Raw genomic sequence first — 22,555 nt, forward strand, 5'->3', positions numbered from 1 at the left:
CCCGCCTTATCTGGCCCATGTGTTTCCCATGGCCGCTCCGTCCCATTGTGTGTAGTGCATCTGAGTAGCTGTTCAGCTGAGCAGCCTGAGGGGCGAGGAGTCTTGGCGGGCTGCATGTAGGCCAGCGGCGGCGAGACCAAAGCAGGTTAGGCTCCGGGAGCGGGGAGAGGGGCTGCTTTGACTGGTTAATCCCACTCGCCGCGCGCTTCACTGGGATCAGGCGCAGCCACCGCCACTCACGTCACTGTCTGGGGGCCGTTTGGTGGGAAGTTCAAAGGGCCTGGAAGACCTCGCACCCTTTCAGCCAACGGGAGAGCGCACGGAGCAAAGGGGAGAGAAAGTGGAGCGAGGGGCCAGGGATGGATTTCTAAGAAAAAGAGGGCAGAGGTTCCCCCCTCTTCTGCCGCTTTGCATTTGAGGCTACTTTCATCATTACTTACCCTCTGAGAGGCCAGAGAGGGGTGACTGAGGGCTGTTAGAGGGGAGGGAGGGAGCTGAAAGGCCTTATATTTCATGCCCTGTACACTGTGAGACAGACAGCAGCACAGGTTCTGTCACACATCCTCTCAGCACTGGTAGTCAAAGATCAATATTTGGAGGTGACTCCTGCACCAGCTTTTCAATAATGTATTAATGCTAAGCTTTCAGTCATCTCACCTTCCTTAGAGCATGCGTAGTTTATGTGCCTGCCACAGCAGAACAATAGAGACTGCGAGTTCAAAAACGGCAGATTATGTAATATTTATTTGTACAAATGATGTCAGAAAAAAGGCCTACATTTTCTACACTTTCTCTCCTCCTCCGATCTGCCCTGATTCCTCTCTTTCACTGTCTCCCACTCTATCCCTTTCTCCCTATTGTCTCGGGCCCTTCTCTTCCCATGGGAGAGGCAGAAATGTGCTGACTCGGGACGTGTGCGAGTGTGCGCGGAGAGAGTGATCTCACCGCCGTCGCCCTTGGCGTTCGGCCCGTCTGCCTCGGTCTCAGGAGTTCCAGACGGCTAAGCGCAGCGCCCGCTCCCTCTCCTGCTCCACCACACCACGCCACTTGACAAGTCATAAAAGATACGCGGCGATGGATCTCCACCGATGCCGTCTTGCCCACGTGGCTGCCGCCCAGAATGAAGATGGCACCGCTGCCCGCTACACACTGTATTTTGTGGCGAGAGGCTGTAAGGTAGTTGGTGCCATGACGAACGCCCTGTCCTGTTCCCATGTGTGTCATATCAACCACACAAAGTTCCAGCTACTTACTGAAGTGGGTCCGTGAACACGAGAATGGCAGTGTTAAGTGTTTATTTTCCCCCCCATGAAAAGGTCTTTCAAATTCCGTTGTGCGTTTTTACGAGTCCTTTTTGGAATAGTACATGAACACAATTGGCTTGAGAGACCTTCTGGATCTCCACTCAGCTTGGATGGCCACGCTGTGACCTTTGCAAAGCAGGCGTTCACAGCTGAACCCAGGGGAGAGATTGGGAGGCCAGAAGCACTTGAGGTTTTCTGACTTCAAATCAGCAAAGCCTCAACATTTCAATAAATGCCAGACAGTCACTGACTCTGTTATTTGTGTTTGTGGATGGATACGTATCTGCATTCAAATGGGCCCCCACTTTACATGTTTCTAGTAGACAAATGCTTTGACTCTGAGCAGACCTTATACTTATGCCATGAAGAGGGAGAAATCAAAGGAAATTATTTTCTCCCTGAACGACCGCAGTGTTCTTGTCAGCATGAATTGTCATTCTTCTTTTGATGTGGCAAGTGATTTACTTCTTAAGCGCTTTAATGTTGAGCTTGGAGTGTTTACCTAGAATTGCCTGTGATGGCCTTTCATTTCTATTTTCTATCATCTCCTATCAGTGACCTGAAATTTCATGCTGTTTTGCATCTCCAGTTTTAAAAAAAGCTTGTGAAATTGTGACAGTGCTCAGACTTCAGGCTCAGCGTCACGTTTGGAGACGGACCTGGCGCGACTCTGGCCCAGTTCAGGAGGAGGTCCAAAAGGAGCACGGCCCAGCATGGTGCGGCGCAGTTCAAGTGTTGTACTGGAAATGGAAATGAGCTCGGCGCAGCCTGGCCACGATTGTCAAGTTATCAGGGACTATACTCTATCTGTAGGTATACTCCAAACCGACCAAACCCACACAATGCTCCCAGTGCACATTGTGCCTTTCTCATTCCCTCACATGTCAAGGTGTGACTTAACAGGGTTGGTATGGATAGCCCAGTCTGATATGACTGGTCAGTTCACCTACTTTAAGGCCCAGGAGGAGAGCTACAGAAAGTCTGTAGACTGAACAAAGGCAATTCTAGACATTCTTGCATTCCAAAAGAAATTTCAGACATCATAAACTCATAAAGTCTGCCTTTAACTTATTGTTTTTGTTAACAACCTGTCTGTTTATTTAGTGTTTTGGTATGTGTTTGGGTTTGTTAGTGTGTGCTCATTACTCATTGAGTGTTGTGTTATGAGTAACATTCGTATCACGTTGTTGCGCAACAAATAAATCTATGACTCATGGACAGTTACTCATGCCTCAACACCAATTCTCTATTCTTACAGCACATGTGCATGATATGTATGTCTGTGTGAGTAATTATGAAATGCAGCCATTGCGCAGCCACTCATGACGTGGATTCCCTGGAAAGAGGTGGTGCCAACTGGAAAGTTTGATTTTGATGAGGAGATCCCTGTGCTGGCGAGCCCATTAGAGGTTGGGTTCTGTGGTGAAGCCCTGATCCAAATGCGGCCTCTTGAATGCTGAGGAGAGGGAGCTGAACTTTGGGCCGCTGATTGACATCTGGTTCCTTTTATGTGCTTTCCCCATCTGTATATTTTATTTTTTTACTGTCCCCACACCGCAGAAAATGACCCTCAGCCAGCCGCCACCCACTCAGCAATCTCTTTTCCTTCAGCTGTGTGTGTGTGTGTGTGTGTGTGTGTGCACCTTTTTATCTGTGTGTGTCAGTATGACAATTGCTCTCTGGGTCTTTGAATTAGTGAATGAATTAAACAAACAAAAACAAGAAACAGAATACAGCATGAATTTAGAACAAATTGATTTTTAAAAAGACAGGAGAAACTAGTCATTGTTCAAATGTATTCTGTATGTGCACACAGAGGACATTAAATGCATATTTAATACTCTATTTCACTCCATTAGGTAGATATGAGGTATGTCTATAATACTTTATAGCTGCATGCAGAGCAGCTTCAATAGTTCCTCATAATCCTTCTGTGGTAAAGTCAAGCCTGACATACATCAGGGATCATTATGACATGAATGAGTGTGACTTACTGAATGACTCCATTACTAGGCCACATGTCACATACCCCGAGTCACTGTGCCACTGTCTTACACTTTACACAGACACACACACACACACACACACACACACACAGAGAGAGAGAGATGTGCACGCATATTAACCCTTTGACCTGTGTGTATCCACAAGCTTAGAGGGAAGCATATAGTCTGCATTCACCTCAAGCTTAGTGTGTTTGCTCAGTGATAACTTAATGAACTTAGCCGTTGCAAATACGTACACGTGACGTCACTTGTTCACGAGAGACAGCTGTCAGTGGCTGAGCTGCTGCACTGGCAGGAGTGCTCACATAAAGATACATATGGTTCAGTGTGCTATAGACCCTTTCAACAATAAAAACAAAAATAATGCTTGAACGTTCTATTTGGGCCCCAATCTACTTCCTCTGCTTTAAGATAACATATGGAATGTTAAAAAGGAAGTCGTGTAGGGGCAACTATGATGCTGATAATGGAACTCTCTTGAAAGGGTCTATACCAACTACCCAGCATAAGACCTGGTCCTCATGAAAACACCACGATTAATGTGATAATACAAACTTTGTTTAGTGTTAAACCGGCTTTGGAGAACTCAAAAAGGCTGTTAGCTTTTTAATCATTTTGACTTGATTGGTCATTTCAAACATCATCTGACTTGTCAGACGGTGTATGTATGTAGCCTACTGTATGTTATTCATACATGGATGGTTGTGTTAACCTTGCTTCCAAATCAGCCCCATGTTAGATGTGTAGAGTAGTTGTAATAGTATCCCCACTGGTGAGGTGCAGGGCAAATGGAACTAGAACTCAAAAAAGAATGAAATGCCCACACTCTGCTAAAAACTTCCGTACATTTATTATGTGCTGCAATGTTTCGACCCGGCTGGTTCTTCCTCAGGCAAAAATTTTGAGCCATATTAGATGTGTCCCACATTTGTCCAATATATCTTAGGCCGTAACAATTGACACCTCTGTGTAGGGTGCAGATAACAGTTGGTTGGGAGGTGATAACAGAGGCCCCGTACAACTCACACGATAGCGCGAGATAGAAAGGGAAAGGGGTAGAGTGAGAGAGAGAGAGAGAGAGAAAGAAAGAAATAAAGAAAAAGTTGAGCTCAAGGTCACTACTCCCATGCTCTGGCTATCCCATGACGCCAAGTCCGATAAAATGCCTGTGATAAATGAATTAGCCTTGAGGAGCACAGTGTCCCTGTTGGACTTCCTGTGGAGAGGGAAGGCACATGCAACAGGGGTTAGAGTCTGCGTCCGTCTGACATCCCTGGGGCGAAGACTGCGAGGGTGGGAGGTGGAGGATTTCAGTGGTGGATGGAGAACAGACATGTCTTCTTTTTCCCCTGCTCTCACTGCTCACTTTCCTTTTTTTCAATAATTCCATTCATAAAAAGCATTGCGGTTCTTCGGGTTTGAGGCACAGTCATAAAAAAATGACCTCATGCTCTGAATTGGCAGGAAATCAGACAGTCGACATGGAAACACCATGTAGTTGAATAGGGTTAGGGGGTGGGGGGTTGAGGAGAGGCGATTTTTTATGAAAGGGGGGGGGGCTAACGTGAACTATTTCATCTGGGAAATGCATTTATGGCTGAGCCACAGAAACTTAGTCTTTCATGGTTCATAAAGTTTCCTACATGAAGCTTGCAGCGGAAACTGGTGTGACTGCAGGCTTTGGACCTGCACGCCAGCCTCTCTCTTTCTGAGGCGGAATTTCTCATAACCAAACTGTAAATCTGCGGAGTTCAATTCAGGGCCAGTCACAGAGAGTAATGGGGTTCACATAAAATACAACACAAAATATATCACCACTCAAACCCACCACCACTGTGGTGACACTATGAGAAACTATCTTTATGTAACTTTTCACATGTCTACTTGGAAGAGATGCAGACATTTTTCACTAAAAAGACTGTGAGGGACAGAATTGTCCTCATTCTTAGAATTCATAGCACATTAGTCATTTTCCTAGTACCATGCTTTATTTGAGGAAATTATTGTGGCAACTTTACTGAAATGTACCATCCAGGGACATGACATCTCTATTTGAGGTCATAGGCTTCAAGACCTTTTTGAGCAGCTTTTTTGGAGCTAGACATGGTCATTGCAGTCATTGTTTCCAGTATCACCCCTTTATTGACGGCATGTGACAAATAAAACAGACTTACACCCATTTAACCAACGTAAGTTTTATTTATCTGTTATGGTCTGAGGTGGGGAGATGTTTTTGCCTTAACTGGCGGTCTCAATCTTTTCTGTTTTTACCCAGTCCTACAAAAACTTCAAAAGCTCACTCATTTTGTGTACATGATGTAATTAATACATGCTATTTGTGTATCAATTTGGTGGATTTAATGCTAGAAAGTTCTAGCTGAAATTTCAGGCCTGTCCGTGTGGCTGATTCTATGACTTCAACACTTGTGGTAGCCAGGGTTCCTGTCTAACTCTGCTCTGGATAGAGCACTGACCCACAAGGACCTGCTGTCACTCAAAGATTTAATCAAGACACCAGACGGACTCAGTGAGTCACGTGACCCTGTACAAATGATCTGCTTCTGGTTTGTTTGAGGGCAGTTTGCACCAACTCTGGTACCAGACGTTTCCTCATTGTGTTATTTTCCAGTATGTTGCAACAGAACTTTACACCAGTCAGTTGCAACAGAACTTTACACCAGTCAGTTACGCCAGTACTAGAATAAAGCTGAAGCTGATGAAGCACAGAACAAATTCCTCTCAGATGACCACAGATTCTATGGAAATTGAGGAATTGGAGGTGTCCTGAATCAGCAAAGTTCTTGATGTAGCCGTCATATGGCCTTAGAGCCTCAAACATAATGTTACTTCTCTTGGAGTTTGAATATTTTATCTCCATAATTAATGACTGGACAGCAGTCATTAAATGCTAATTAGTCACTGACCCCTTTGACATACCCCTTATGTGGGACTTCTACAGTCTAAATGTTCAGACATGTGCTTTAGCAACAAGCAAGCATGGCCATGGATGCCAAAGCCTTCAGTTAGGAAGGCGCCTACCCATTGTCAGGTGAACAGGAAAAGGCATCTCACCAACAACACCCTAAAACAAATTCATATAGTAATTCCAACAAAGATGGACGTGGGAGCTGCATTGTTAGTGCAAAAGGTATTTGTGAGAATAAAAAAAAACATGGTAGGCTAGAGAAACCTGCAAAGAAGCAACAAATAAAGAAAACATATATAATAAAGAATAAATATATAATATATAATATAATAAATAATAATAAATATATGAATAACTTTTTGATTTCATTATGTTGGTGGTCATCATCAATCAATTTAAATCATCATCAATCAATGTCCGTCCTTTTTTTGTGATAATTATTTATCAACCATTTTTTACGCAATTTTAGTTTCTCCCCTTCTTAAAGTCAAAGACGTGTGAAACATAAAATAATAGCCTACAAATAAGTTAAATCTGGCCAGAGACGCAGATCTATGTCGTATTCGTGTAGACCTAAATTGTACAAAATAAAGTAGCCTAAATAAATAAGCCATGTTAAAACTTCCTATCAACTCCTATTGTTTTCCATAGGCAATCCCATTCATTTCTCAAAGTTCTCCAGTAAGAGCTCCAGTAGGCTCTTCTTTGCATTGAGCGCGTGGAGCCGGTAACAAGCCAAAACCGGTTCGCACATGGGATTGAAGAGATAGAAGTCCAGTTTCAGCTGGTATGTTGCCGTGGAAACGGCTAAACTATATATAAGGTAGCGTTCCGCTACCGGCTTCCACTTCAACTTCAGGGCAGGCAGGCGGTAGCACAGTGTCACGAGGCGTTGCTTTCTGGCGAGAATAAACCGACACTTTTATTTCAAGGATTCATGTCCAATGGAAAAACTCTTTGTAAATGCTTTTAAAGGTATGTATAATAAAGTTATTTGTTCTTGGATGAATAGATTACAATTAGTAAAGGATAATTTAAAGTAGCATCAGTAACGTAAATATCTGCTAATTTAGCCGTCTACCCTAGCCGGTCACTAGCATCATAGCTCATCTCATCTATTGTAGAAACATCTGCTAGACTTCAGTTGACTTGTCGGTACTCCGTTATGAATTGTCTTTGGTTATTTTCTTTAACTGTTTACGTCAATTAACTGTGTAAAGTCCTCAGAGACATCTATCTTCGGCTAGCTTGTGGATTGTCAAGAGAACTTGGTTAACGTCAGCTGAGTTCGAATTAATGGCTTCCTGTTACAACGTGGTCTACTCCTCAAATTGCGCTAGCGGTCTTCAACGCACCGATAGTTAATGTTACGTTACAGTTAGGTTCATGCGATAGGACGAATATAGGTGGATAGCAAAGTAATGTAATTTCGCGTTATGACAAAATGGACATTTATATTTAAACCTAATTTGTGAAACCGCAATTACAATGTTGTGTAATGTTAAACAATGAATAGCAACCCTGTCTTCTGATGGTGACTGATGGGCTACATTAGGCTAGCTCATATCATGTTTGACTTGTCTAGTTTTTTTGTGTTTCTAACTTTACATATGAATTGGGTCTCAGAGTAAAGTGATCTTGGACTGGTGACTAATGTGATGCTTCTTGCTTTCTGATGACTCGTAAATTAGGATTCTTATAAAAATGCTTGTAAAAAAATGTGATTGTTCTTGGCTTGCTTTTAACCGCGAGAAGTGGAAAAAAACGTGTTCTATCAACGTTTACCACATTTGTACCGCATGCTGTTCGTGTGGGTTTCGAGACAGTTTGTCCTTATTGGTTTCTCTAGATGGAAGAGTGCTTGAAGTTTTCGCTATTGGTTCTTTTTCATGCAAATTCTGCGTCGTCCGATTCTTCGGCTCCACATTGGCTATAATTATGTTGAACTCCGCACAGAGGAGGGCACTTGTTTCGCCGGCTGTTTGCTACATCTTTTTCGTTGTGCGCTTCAGTTGACCGTTATAGTTGTCACGCAGAGTGAACAGTGACTGGTCTGTTTGCTCATCCACGTTTGTGAATGAAGTCCATCGGGGTATTTCATAAGAGGACTGGGCCTACAGGGTCTATATGGGGTGAAATCCGAGTTGAGAGTGCTTCACTGGGCGAAATCGAGGCGCAGAGAAATGAAGATGCGTCATAAGTGTTTATCGCCCTCTGTGCTTATTCACAGGTCTAACGATAGTCATATTATTGTTTATGACCAGTAACAATACAGGGCAGCATTGAATCTGTTGCCAATTGGGTAGGCCTAACGCCATATGCATCTTTTCTATGATCCTTCCACAGAATAATCACTTGAGAACATTGCACACCTACTCAGAGGGGAATGGCCTTGAGTCTTATCTGAAAGGATTCAATTTTACAGGAGAACCCCCTTGGCTGCTCTACACCTGATAAAGAAGAAATAATTCCATCTCTTTCTTGTTCAAGTGAGTGTTGAATATTTGTCCTTTTTTTAATGTTTTTTTATGGTGTGTGTGTGAAGGCATAGACATCACCACATTTGAATGAAGGCTACCAAACTGTTGGTAGTGTTTTGTTATCTTAATAGTTTTCCTTGCACTGTTAAACAGTAGGGGTTTATTTGTCCCTTTATTGCTAGCAGTAAAGTAATTTTAAACACATTGATGGTGTTTGGCTATGTACAGTAGGCGACTATTTAAACAATTGATTGGTTGGGTTGACACAAACCTGTGACATGGGCTCTAAATGAGGAGAATGTCTTGCAAATTCCCACTAACAGTTTTAAATCAGAGATGTCTAATATATAGACAGATTAGCTGGTCTTAAACTCAAGTTGTTTTTCCTCTTCATGCAGTTCTTTTGCAATCCAAAGTTGGAATCATGAACTCTTTCACTCCTGCTGACTTTGACTTCACCCTCTTGGAGGAGGGTTTCTGTGCACGGGACATAGTGGATCAGAACATCAATGAAATGTCCATGTCTGTAAGTACCCCTCAACAGTAGTAACCCCTCATTGTCTCCCCTGTTAATCTGATTATCTTTATTCAAGTGCGTCTTGTTACACAACTCATTTTATTAATTGGGCTACAATGTCTTGCCTTCAGGATGACAAGGATGCCTTCTATGTCGCGGACCTTGGGGACGTCTTGAAGAAGCACCTCCGTTGGGCTCGTGCCTTGCCCCGGGTCCAACCCTTCTATGCCGTTAAGTGTAACGATAGCAAGGCGGTGGTCATGACCCTAGCCTCTGTGGGAGCTGGTTTTGACTGTGCAAGCAAGGTACAGCCACCAATATGTTTTTGAAGAATTAAACAATTACTTTTGAACTGACAATCACAAAAAACACTTAAATGTATTCATTCATTCACACTTATTAAACACTTTTTGTCTTCTTTACCTTATCCATTTAATTTCCACTGCTTGTTTTGTGCTGCAAATACTGCACATTCATTAATCAGCTGACAACTGTAGACAGTGGGCTCACGTTTGATTGGCTCCTCTCTTTGGTTCCTCAGACGGAGATCCAGCTGGTGCAGTCTCTGGGTGTGGAGTCCAGCCGCATCATCTACGCCAACCCCTGCAAACAGGTCTCCCAGATCAAGTACGCCTCGGCCCATGGTGTCCAGATGATGACCTTTGACAATGAGGTGGAGCTCATGAAGGTGGCCCGCTGCCATGACAGTGCCAAGTAAGTGTTCCCGTAACAGGAGGTCAAAAGCAGTCATTACGGTCACTCCAGCTTTCTGTTCCCGCTTCTGTATTTCTGTATCCAATAATTTGTCTGTCTGCTCGTTGTCAGGCTGGTTTTGCGCATTGCCACGGACGACTCGAAGGCCGTGTGCCGTCTGAGCATCAAGTTCGGCGCCACGCTGAAGAACAGCCGGCTGCTGCTGGAGCGTGCGCGGGAGCTGGGTCTGGATGTCATTGGCGTCAGCTTCCATGTGGGCAGTGGCTGCACTGACCCTGAGACCTACACCAAGGCCATCTCTGATGCCCGCTGCGTCTTTGACATGGGGGTGAGTTGTGTTGAAAGCACTCCATTTGTTTATTTGCATCGGTTTATAAATGATTTTAAAGAGCCAGTGAATTTCAGGAAGTGGTGTTTTAACCAACATTTCTTCATTCAGGCCGAGTTGGGATACGACATGACCCTCCTGGACATTGGGGGTGGTTTTCCTGGATCAGAAGACGCCAAGCTGAAGTTTGAAGAGGTTTGTTCTTAACCAATTATAACGCTCACACAAGTCATCCAGTGCACTACAAGCCCTGTAGTTAGCATCATTGGAGGTGGTCTTACTAACTTGGCCCTCTAATATTCACAGATCACAGCGGTCATCAACCCTGCACTGGATAAATACTTCCCTGCTGACTCTGGGGTGAAGGTCATCGCTGAGCCTGGCCGCTACTATGTAGCGTCAGCCTACACACTCGCCGTCAACATCATTGCCAAGAAAGTTGTGATGAATGAGCAGTCTGCCTCTGATGGTACGCAGATTCTATCTGACCAGCAGTTCTGTGAAGCCAGACCTAATCGCACTGTGTATGACCAATGCACTGTCTGTTTGCTGACCTTACTCTTTTCCCTTTTTCAGAGGAAGACGATGGGACCAATGACCGTACCGTGATGTATTACGTTAACGATGGAGTCTATGGGTCCTTCAACTGCATCTTGTATGACCATGCCCATGTGCTACCAACATTGCACAAGGTGAGCTCATTTTAAACATCTGAAACACTCTTGAAACCGTTAATTTTCTGTCTGCCATTTAGTCCATGAACAAAGCCAGACTAAACTGATGGATTAGAAATGTTCCAAAAATGTTCTCCTGTAGTGATCAGTTGACAAAGCTCACTGTTATGCTTCCTGTTGGCGTACAGAAAGCCAAGCCAGACGAGCGGCTGTACCCATGCAACATCTGGGGTCCTACTTGTGATGGCTTAGACCGCATCGTGGAGAACTCCACCCTACCTGACCTGCAGGTGGGCGACTGGCTGCTGTTTGAGAACATGGGGGCTTACACCGTGGCTGCCGCCTCAACCTTCAACGGCTTCCAGAGGCCCGACATCCACTATGTCATGACCCGTGCGGCCTGGTGCGTTCTTTCAGTCTTAAGACACAAATGTGAAATCACTTGATACGTTTTAAGTTTGTTACAGTAAAAAAAGTTATTGGGGAATTAACATTGATCTCATTTACAGGCAGTGCATGCAGCAGATCCGTGCCCAGGGGATGCCCGCCCCTGTGGAAGAGTCGAGCCAGGGCAGCATGCCGTCCTGCTGTGGGCGTGAGAGCGGCCTTGAGCTCCCAGCCAAGCCCTGTCCCACCCATGTGCTGTGAATGCCACCTGCAGCACCACCCCATCCACCATGCACAAAGCATTGATGCACACAGCTCACTGATAACACAATGCGCCAAACCTACAGTGTTTAATTTCCCACCAGTCCATCAGCGAGTAACCATGTGAATGGTCTAGACTTAAAATCTTTCAATTGGCAATTTCAAGACAAACCAACTAGTCATTCAGGGCATACATTTCATGTGAGTCTGTGTGAATGTGTCTGTTTTGTTCATAACTGTATGGGGCCCACACTCCTGACGCATTAGCAGACGCACACACATCTCACCCTGTTTTTTTTTTTTTGTTTTTTTTTCCCTTCCGCGGTTATCCGCTGTCCTTGTCTTTTTTTTTTTTTTTTTTACTTGCATTGAAAGGCCAGTTACTTGACTGAGAACATGAAGGGGGAAAACATAGGCATGATTTCATTTCCTAGTATGGAGGTGAAATCCTGATGTGCATCTCGATCTCTTAAGCATCCCTCATGAATACATCTAATTGCATTTAAGGTGTTCTGTGGACGGCAATTTTCAGAGTGCGTTATGAACGAGAAAGGGCTGCATTTCAGGAAATGGCTGCTATAAATGTATTTAAGTTCTCCAATCTCATCTTCCATACTGAAATATGTGCATATGCCCTTCATATTCTCAGAATTTATTTTGGTTCTCCTTTTGTTAAACATTTTATGTATTTTTATTTGCTAGTAAGTATGTTGATATTAATAAGCGAGAGGATGTAGTTGCCATCAACAATGCATTTGGAAGTGGATTACGAAGAGCTGGGATTGCATCTATAATTTGCTTTCCTATGGAAACCTTTTTTTAATTTTTGTATTTTTTTATAAATAAAATAATGTAGTTGCAATGTCTCTGTATTTTTATTAAGGACAATGGGAAGGCAAAGGGAATAAAAATATTAACATGATCCAGATTACTCTGTATACTGTCTATGCAATTATTACCACCAAGAACCCACCCTGTACGGTTATATCAAAAATATGTAAATCAGTTCCATTAAATATATGGCCAACTAAAACATGTAACATGCTTAGATAGATAGATAGATACTTTATTGATCCCCAGGGGAAATTCAAGGTCTCAGTAGCATACAGACAACACATACACTAACAGCAGAAAAAGTAATTAAGTTTTATTTAAGTGTGCTTGCAAAGCAGCACACTTATTGTTCTTAAGTTTTATTATTTTTCCCCGTCTCCCAAATTTTTTGTCAGCCCTAGCGCCTAGGCCCTTTGAGACAGAGACACCGTTCCAACTTTAAAACGTCCGGACAGTACCAGTGTAAGTTGGGCGCGAAGATGACGTCAGGTGGGCGTGCTGTTCGTCCGCCATATTGGATTGAACAGAAAGCGAAACTAAATTTTCACAGGTCACAAATTTGATCCGAACGCCACGAAACTTGACGTACATTATCCTTGGACCAAGCCTCACAAAAGTTACGGGAAGGATTTTTGATTTTCGAAAGCGTTTGCCCGTCACAGCCAAACAAAATCGGCGGCGAAGCTCCGAAACAGGAAGTCGTCCATATCTCAGGAACACTGTCACATATCGATACCAAATTTTGTATATGAACTGGGGACTCCAGTGTGAGGGTGCATAAGCTAAAAAAAAAAAAAAAAAATATTCTAAGTTTCCATCATTTGGCAAACCACCCATCCATTTTTGGTAACTATCACCAAAGATTCTATAGTTAATGGCATGTTAATACAAAAGTTGTTTGTTTTTGGGAGTTACATACACACACCAAATTTGGGGGGTGTATCTAAAACTATATGCCAACCACAAGTCACAGTGACATAAGGGGGCGCTAGCGAGTCTCTGGGCCAAACCCGGGGCCAAGCTTTTTTACCTAGCTGCTTTGTGTGACACCTGATGTGTGTGCCAAATTTCAAGACTTTTCGATTATGTTAACCACCTCAAAATATTTGCCAACCACGGGATCAGTCACCTAAGGGGGCGCTAGCGAGTCCCTGGGCCACGCCCAGGGTCAAGCGCTTGTAATCGCTCATTGAAGAGGAAACTATGATAGAAAGATTGTTTTCCTAAAAGCATGGTGTTGACAAAACAATAAGCAGGAAATGCCACGTTAATCTTAAATAGCCTACTGAATGCTAGGTGGCAACAGTTGTGTTACATTTCACTAAATGCGGTGGAATTAGTGTGAGCTTCACAAGGAAGGAAGGTGCAAATATTATGTAATTTATCATGGGAAATTATTGGAAATGTTATTTCTTGTTTATTCTAATAGCAAACCACACACATCCATTCGTAATCACACGTACACATTTAATACTGGAAGACTGTCATTTCGTTTATTTGATGTTGCGGGGACAGACTTCAGAGCAAAGATTCTAGAACAGAGCTTCAGAGAGACGTTTTGAGTTCGTGGCCAAGTACCTAAAATATCGGTTTCCATGTGTATGTGCTGGATGGTGTGCTTCCTTTATGAAAGTAAGTGTTTTATACAGTTAACGTTACAGACATAATGAGTCATGTTGTAGTGGTCCACATAAATGTGCCCCTTCTGTTATTAGAATGCTAAGCGGAGATTTTAACATCATTCATTTCTTGTGTGACTAGAAGCTAGCTAGCTAGGTCATAGGGAGAAGATGTATGTAACCAAAGATTCTATAGTTAACTGATGTAACGTTATGAGATTTATGTTGCTTAGCGTAATGCCATGGTCATTTGATATGAGATGCTTGTACTCGTAACTTCGTCACTCGTAACTTTAGGACTCCTATTTTTTTTTTACTAAGAGTAATTCAGGAAGCATTTTAGCGAGGACTCCTAATAAGACCGATTCACAAACAATGTTTTGTGGTGGCATTTCACGTCGCGATGTTTTGAAATGCATCTAACAATCACGAGGGAACAATTTTGCATTGTAGGCATAACTAAGGGATGCAGTAACACCACCAACAACAACCAAAACTAGCCTACTCATTGTTTACATGTACATTAAATGTAACGTTTCATTGTGAATCAAATTAAAAGATTCTCCTCTTTGCAAACGTTGGCATAGGCATATGGTGACATTATTAATTTATTAATGTTGCTGCGTGAATCACGGTAAGCGTGAATGAAGTGGCCACTTCTTAATGGGACTCACTGTATGGAAGTAGGCTAAGTAAAATAGTGGTGTTTAAAATAAGATGAAGTTAGAATATGTCCGCTTGACAACGGAAGAGATAACTCAAAGATCCTTGATTACTAGCTCCGCTTTAACCCTCTCTGGATAACTGGCCTTTGGCCATAGCAACCATCCATTTAGAACGACTGGCCTTCATAGCAACCAAGGATCTTAGCTGTGATTCATGTAGCTACAGTATGCATGCAATGTGATGCAAAAGTATAGAAAGGTGATGAAATATACAGAGACAGGTCAAGAAATATAGTGCAATGTAGACAGTAGTATACAGTTGATTTACAGAAGGTAGTTTAGAGTAATATGAATTAAATATAAATATGTGCAGTGTATTAGCAGTTATCTCATACAATAAGTAGAATAATGTATGTAGATGTAGCAATAACATTATAATAGTATAAATAATAATATAGATATATGCAGTGTATTAACAGAATATAATAAAACAGATATGTACATAACATACAGCTATGTGCAGTGTGGAAACAGTGTCATTGTAGTGCAGAAACAACATTATAAGAGTAGTAAGAATAAGTCTATGTGCAGGATGAATAGTATAAAGATCGAAAATATATGAATAGTATAAAGATCGATAGAATAACTATGTATAAATGTAATTACAGTAGGCTTTAATGTCACGCAAAAAGTACAACCAAAGCTGAGCTTGATCAACTAGAACGTCTAAAGAACCAGAACTTGAGTGTAGTTTTTTGCTGGGTCCCAGGCCATGTTGGTCTGAGGGGAAATGAGAAAGCGGACAGTGCTGCTAAGCAAGCCCTCAATGAAGAAGTCACAGAATCTCAAATCCCTGCCCCAGACCTTAAACCTATACTGAACTCTTACATCTCAGATAAGTGGCAATCTGAATGGGATTAATGTACCAACAACAAGCAAGGAATGTGAATTTTGGCACATTTTCATGATCCACTGGGTCGTTATGGGCCACACAAAATACGGTGTTGCTAAAATTACTCCTATTGTGGCTATTAGAGACATGCGTTCATGAGTATCCAGCTACATTCAATGAGTTAAGTAAAATACATTCACACACAAAAAAAAACCCATCACTAATGTTGTGGACATTCCTTTATTCTGAGATACATCAATAGGCTCTCAAAACAATCCCAAACAGACATAAGGTCTTTATAGAGCAAATCCATATAGATTATTTGTCAAATAAACCAGTAAAACAGAATCAGGGGATGGAATATATAACATTCACACTCATAGCTCATATTTCTAAAATAAATCAGTGATTTTTTCAGTGATCAGTTTTAATGCCTTAGTCATATTTCATAATTTCAAATTTTTCTCTAGGTTACCTGATAGCCCAGTTTGAGAGGTGCAAGACGTGTGACATTATTTATTTTTGCAGCCAATCACTGCTGTTGTTTTATTTTATTGATTTGATTTTAGTCATAGAAGCTAAATTCGAAGGCAGGCCACAGGTAAAAGCCAACGAACCGCATTCACCCCGCAAGGCAATAGTTGAATAGAGCTTTTGAGGTATTGCCACTGCTCCAACACTGAAAGGCACTGTTAGAATGCTTGGATCAAGCCAGGTTCAGCATAGCGTATGTCACTGTCTGCTCACGTTGGTGACCGGACCAGGGCAAGCACACTTTCGCAGTTCCCGCCGGAAATGCAGTCTAGTTAAAAGTATATAATATAAAAAACACAACTAAGCAAAAAGGACAGTAGAAGATAAAGAATATACTAAAATACAAATTATACTAACTAACACTTAATCTAAATCAATTCTAAAAACAGTATCCACATAGTGGTGATTAATCAATCAAGAGGCGCTTGCAATGACTGCGGCAGGGACTGAGTCTGTGATTCTCTGTGCATAGTAAGGTAAGGTAAGGTGCTCTGTGTGAGTGAGTGTCACGGTAATAGTGCAAATGAGTAAGTCCAACAGTGCAAGAATAAAGTCTATATGTCTATATATATATAACAATTTTAAGAATAGGTATAAGTGTGGCCACAGTTCGGCATGGAGGGAGGGGTTATGCATATGTGCTAATATAGCACGCAAACAGTGAGGCAGAAAGACAGTGGTAAAAAGTGGCTAGTGGACAGACAGTATTCAAACATGGAGGGGGTGAAGAAGCAGACAAACTATGGGGAGAAGTCTATCTCTCCTCTTCCCTAAAGTTAAGCATTAAACAGTTCAATGGCCCTGGGGACAAATGACTTCCTCAGTCTGTCTGTTGTGCAAGGCAGTGAGCGAAGTCTCCAGCTGATCAGGCTCTTCTGCTTTACAATAGTGCTGTGGAGTGGATGACACTCATTGTCCAAGATGTTGATCAGTTTGTTCAGGGTCCTTGACCTTTTGTCAGATATTGAAGTGATGCACTCTAGTTCAGCTCCCACTACAGAGCCAGCTTTCCTTACCAGGCTGTCAAGTCGCCCCACATCCTTCTTTGTGCTTCCTCCCCAGCATACCACTGCATAGAAGATTTACACGATGAAACTAATAACGCCCATCAGTTCAACCTTAACAACCGAGAAGTTGTAAGACCCTATGATCCCCAGGGACCAAATAATCCTTGGCCAAAGAAACGGTTGCACTCTAAACTCCATCTTACTATTTCCATAACTGTATATTTGGCGCCACCTATTGTTCATGTAACTTCACACGCAGGATGATGAAAATTATACTGTCTTGCACAGCCACAGATCAAACAACCCCACTAATGAAAAAATGTAAATGTAAATCAGGTTTCTAGAACAAGAGTATACTTATACAAGGAATTTGGTCTCTGCATTTATCCCATCTGTGAATTAGTGAACACACAGAACACACAGTGAGGTGAAGCACACACTAACCCAGAGCAGTGAGCTGCGTTGCTACAGGGCACTTCAGCCGTTCCCACTGGTCAGGGATTGAACCAGCAACCTTCCGGTTCCAGGCCCGAAGCCCCAGTAGGCCACGACTGCCTTGCCTACTTAGGTATACCGCGAAATAGCCTACGTTTGGCAAACACTGTAGGATAGCCTACTGTAGTTCCACGTGAGTAATCAGGGCAGCGCGGCATCTCCCCGTAACACCCCCCCATTATTATTTTTGTCAAAAAATAGTCATCATTGAAGGCCTAACCACTGAACGCACGGTGCGCCACTGGTATAGACTAATAGTATGAACTGTGTTTATGTTCAACAGACTACGTTTATTTATGGTATAAGGGCTGGATTATAGAATCAAGCACTTTTGTGCACAAAATGGTTTTAATAGCTTACAGAGAGGGTGATTGGTGATTTTGTTTGGTGTTAAACGGCCGGGCCACCTTCACCTGAGAGTAGCCTACTCTGCTGAACCCTAAAAAGCATTTATAACATACATACAGCTGCAACTAATGCTGCTCACATGCATACAGTGTTGAGCATCAGACAGACACGCACCTGATATTTTGTTAACCTGCTCACACAGACTAATAGTAAGGTGAGAGATGGGGGCCAGGGTCTTTAAGGGGTAAACTCAGTCGGGTTTTAGAGGGCCTGCTCTCTGTGACTTATTGGCCCAGTGTGCCTGTACAATCCAGGCTTGGGTATTCTGTGTATAATGTGTGGAAATGCAGGCCCACATCGTTGTGACAAATTCATTTTCATAATCACATTCTTTATTTCACTTTTTGACAGGTCATACAACAAGCTATGATAGTCCGAAATTCTAAATAATAAAAGGCTTCAGCAAACATCAAAGATAGGTCCACCACAGCAACAGTTAGCTGACTTTCTGATGCAACTATTGAGCATTTTGAAGAGATGTTTTTTTTTTTCTTCTTTCTATTTTGTCTTTAATTGGTTAATTCTGTCATGAATCACGTGGATACTGGATATGGTGGGCGTACACTCTCGCCATCCTTACTGTAGGCTGAATAGCGAAGCAGGTTTATGGATGTAAAAGCAAACCGGTCGACATAGCCTATGTGATCCTATGAATCTGTTGCGAATACCGTAGTAGGCTGATTCAGTCGGACGCTCCAATGTCTGTAGTAAATGCGAAGCAAACGATCGTAAATCCGGTAAGTGTATTTTTAGCAGCCCATCCGGCATCACATGAGTTAACGTTAGCCCTACTTGCATTTAGCTCACATATAATATAACGCCTAATAACCCCTTTCAATAGTCTTTTCCTATCCGTTGGCATGCGTGACTTAAGGAAGGCTGTACCGGTTAACAAATCTCTTCATAAAGCTGAATAGGACCTAGCTGCTACTGTAGTATAGACCATACTGTACCTCGAACATAACGTGATGATAGTAGCCTACTAAATGTTATAAGGCTACAACTGAACTGCCCAGTGATTAACATTAAAGGCTGCTTTATCTTACAGACAATTCCATTTAGTGGAAATATAGTTGATGGACTACATCCAGGGGATATTGTACTCATCCAGGGTACGGTCCTAAGGGATGCAGACAGGTGCGTGCAAACTGTGGTAGGCTACCAACTTCACAGACCTAAAATTTTATATTATTCTGACTGCTCGTCAGTTTTCTGCAAACTCATGCAATGCTATTTGTGCAGTGTTATGTATATGAAGCTACACATCAGTGTACAGTGGATAATTGCAAACTGAGATGTGCTCCCTTTCTGTCCCCAGGTTCCATTTGGACCTGGCCTGTGGTAGCAGTACCAAACCACGCTCAGACATCGCCTTCCATTTAAATCCGCGTTTCATGCCCCAGCCAAGTATTGTATGCAATTCTTTAGTACAAGAATGCTGGGGCCGTGAGGAGAAACTAGATCAGATGCCCTTTAAACAGGGCTCCATGTTTGAAACCATCATACTAGTGCACGAGGACGTGTTTAAGGTAAATTGTTATTAATAACATGATCACAGACCCCTGGCTTACTTGTGCACTCTCAGCAAGCATAACAAACATAACAGATGCACAAACTCTTGGAAGGTATTTTGACACCTGCATTTATTTACCTGTGCTACTATATTCCCCTGTTATAGGTAGCAGTAAACGGTAAACACATCTTGGAGTACAGACACAGACTTCCAGTGGAGACAATCGACACTTTCTCAATATCAGGGCGGGTCTCTGTGCACACTATTGCCTTTACACCAAATTCAGTGAGTGCTTTTGAATTTAAGATCCTCCACATCATATCATAAATAGAAGGAAACTTGGAGAGGAACTTAATTTGCAACCATGACTAACTTGATTTGTTTTCTATCTCAATAGGCCATTTTCTCTGAATCAGGGGACCTGGTGAGTGACTCTATTCTAAAATTGTTGTCTTTCTGACAAAAAAACTAGATTCACGTGTTAAAATGAGATGTTCTTCTTTAGACTATACCCTACAGAGGCAGTATGCTGAGGGGATTGAGTCCTGGACAGCATATCACAGTTACTGGCCATGTCAGCTCATATCCACACAGGTGATGCACAACCTAATACAAAATACAAAAACCTTCGCAGTATCATAGCGTTGAAGCCTAACCGTTGCTGCAGATACTTTATTGTGTGTTATACTCACTTTACTTAGTATACTGAAATGATTTGCTTCAGGTGCTATTGATGTCATGGTTACATTTGTCAGGCAGTTACTTGAATCAAAAAATCCAAAACATTATGCTGGCTGTTGGCTTCACATTTGCAGTGCTTGGATATTAAATTCAAAGCCTTTTCATTTAAATGGTTACACAGTACACACTGTAAATTCTTTTCACTGTGTGTGTGTGTGTTGCCAGTTTTACAGTCAATCTAAGAAGTCGGAGCTCAGAGAACATTGCCCTGCACCTCAACGCTCGCATCAAGTCTGGTCTGTTCATCCGGAACTCTCTGCTGGCTCAGGGCTGGGGCCGTGAGGAGCTGGAGCTGGGTCCCTTTCCCTTCACTCCCGGACACTACTTTGAGGTGCGTCACGGTTCACACTGTAGGCTTCATGGAAGGCCTAGAAGTAGAAATCTGGACATAGTCCAGATATACATCACACAATGATTTATTCCCCTATCAACTAATAACTTACATATACATTACACAATCTACAATCTTCACCTACCAGCTAACACTGGTGGGAGAATCTATCCTCTTGTATCAAACATTTGACCTGTAATTTTCACAAACAGAAACACATGCAGGTCCTCATTCTGGCATCTCTCACTCTCTCTCTCAGATGATCATTCTGTGCCAGTCCCACCAGTTTAAACTGGCAGTGAATGGGGACCACCTGCTGGTCTACAGACACCGCATGCAGGACCTGGGCAGCATCGACCAGCTGGAGGTCATGGGAGACCTGGAACTGCAGGAGGTGCGGCTTTGGTGACGTGGTTGTCCTTACCTTCACACCTAAGGCCATACCAGGCAGGGACAACGTGCCACTAGGCTTCAGAGGACCTTTAATAGTCCTGCAGAGACTGCAGCAATATAGTGGATCTGGGAAGTCAGTTCAATGTGCAATGTGACAACACACTAAAGTAGCTGATCACAAGTGTAGTGTAGTGATCCAGCAAGGGTTCATTTTAGTTTGTTTCAGGGTGAAATACCAGAGTACTCCTCTTCTGTCCTCTGTATTTCATGTGAATTATGTAGCGTCTGACTGTTTTGATTGACTGTTTTGATGTGAGCCACTACTTGCACGGTGAAGATGCCTCCATCTTCTCCCTTCCCAGGCTCCAGGTTGTGGTTGTCTCATATATGGTCATTTAGATCATATATGTAAATAAAGAGGCGCTACATTTATTTAAACAGAAAATATAACCTCCGAGAACCTTTGGAGAAAACATGTGTTATAGCTGTACATCTTTTTCTCAGGACAAATGAGTTTGTCACATATCCTCCAATCTCATATACTATGGGAAACAGGTCCATCAATCTTATTTGTTTTTCAAACATGGTGGTGCTCTTTCAGACGAAAACATTTTTGTGAAGCCAAGCACAGCTGATATATTAAAATAACCGCTCTATAATACAATACAATTCTGAAAAAAAGTTGGAACAAGCAAGATAAATAGCTAAAAAAGCAACTGCAATTAATGCCGCACTTTGGCCAGTATATTCTGACTGATGTCCTGCTTTTCTGCATGACTACATAAAGCTGAACCTAGTTACACATATACCTATTGTTGGATGAGAATCAGCACCCAGGAACCTTGAAATACCTCTGAACAAATTCTTTGTTTACAACTTGCCAGCAACATGCAGCTGACACAAAGCCTTCTATTTGAAGTAGACCAAGTAGGATTCTCTATTAAAGGTGCAACACCCTCAAAAGGAACAGGGAGGCATGTGAACATGTTTTCAGTTGTACCCAACAGTGCAACAAGTCTTGTTTGTGCAACTTACAATAAACATACTTATGCAGAATATCAGCACGTTGTGAACCCAATATTTGTTTTGTATTCATGGTTGTTCTTTTTTTATTTGTATATTCCATCATCCATGACTTGGGACTGTGGACTACACTTGATATTACCTGCATATTACCCCATTGCTAGCATAGGCATATATATGGCTTGAATTCAGTTACATAGATGTAATAATTCAACCCTCCAAAATCAGCTTCCCTTCTCTGAACACTAGATGGCAGCAAACCTTTTCAAATGGCTGACTTCAAATAAAGGCTCAATTGTCCACGTCAGGCATCAGATCTTTACATAATGTTTTAAAGAAAAGGCATCAAAGGTGTGTATGCTTTTAGTTGTTGGAAATATGGCTTAACATGGCAAACATTATAACTCAAAGAGAAAAAACATCTCTGCAAGGTCTCATAGGTCTTTCTTTGTACCCCAATGCAGATCTGATAGGAACTTACTCTTATGTCACACATGGAGTCT

The 22,555-nt window shown here is 42.3% G+C and overlaps 3 protein-coding genes across 4 annotated transcripts in view; all 3 read left to right on the forward strand.

The window, feature by feature from the left end:
- nol10 (nucleolar protein 10) overlaps positions 1 to 22,555 on the forward strand; it is a 58,680-nt gene that overhangs the window by 36,062 nt on the left and 63 nt on the right. The window contains exons 22-23 of the transcript XR_006025533.1: positions 2,916 to 2,933; positions 13,995 to 13,997. The gene's annotated coding sequence lies outside the window, so the exon portion shown is untranslated. The remainder of the gene's footprint in view (positions 1 to 2,915; positions 2,934 to 13,994; positions 13,998 to 22,555) is intronic.
- Positions 7,066 to 12,528, forward strand: odc1 (ornithine decarboxylase 1). The gene is made up of 11 exons (XM_042073076.1): positions 7,066 to 7,211; positions 8,583 to 8,725; positions 9,115 to 9,242; positions 9,365 to 9,538; positions 9,775 to 9,947; positions 10,059 to 10,275; positions 10,387 to 10,470; positions 10,582 to 10,744; positions 10,852 to 10,967; positions 11,138 to 11,352; positions 11,459 to 12,528. Exons 3-11 carry the CDS (start codon positions 9,141 to 9,143, stop codon positions 11,595 to 11,597), a joined length of 1,383 nt encoding a protein of 460 aa, XP_041929010.1. The 5' UTR covers positions 7,066 to 7,211; positions 8,583 to 8,725; positions 9,115 to 9,140; the 3' UTR covers positions 11,598 to 12,528.
- LOC121693552 (galectin-8-like) lies at positions 14,024 to 22,317 on the forward strand. 2 transcript variants are annotated; one of them, XM_042073079.1, is made up of 8 exons: positions 14,024 to 14,063; positions 19,100 to 19,188; positions 19,370 to 19,580; positions 19,730 to 19,849; positions 19,962 to 19,988; positions 20,070 to 20,158; positions 20,471 to 20,636; positions 20,896 to 22,317. In XM_042073079.1, the coding sequence occupies exons 1-8, from the start codon at positions 14,058 to 14,060 to the stop codon at positions 21,043 to 21,045; spliced, it is 858 nt and encodes a 285-aa protein (XP_041929013.1). In that variant the 5' UTR covers positions 14,024 to 14,057; the 3' UTR covers positions 21,046 to 22,317. The 2 variants fall into 2 exon arrangements, with proteins under 2 accessions (XP_041929013.1, XP_041929011.1); XM_042073077.1 differs by lacking the exon at positions 14,024 to 14,063 and adding an exon at positions 18,319 to 18,788.

The sequence above is a fragment of the Alosa sapidissima genome, chromosome 19 (assembly GCF_018492685.1).
Source record: "Alosa sapidissima isolate fAloSap1 chromosome 19, fAloSap1.pri, whole genome shotgun sequence".
NCBI lineage: Eukaryota > Metazoa > Chordata > Actinopteri > Clupeiformes > Clupeidae > Alosa > Alosa sapidissima.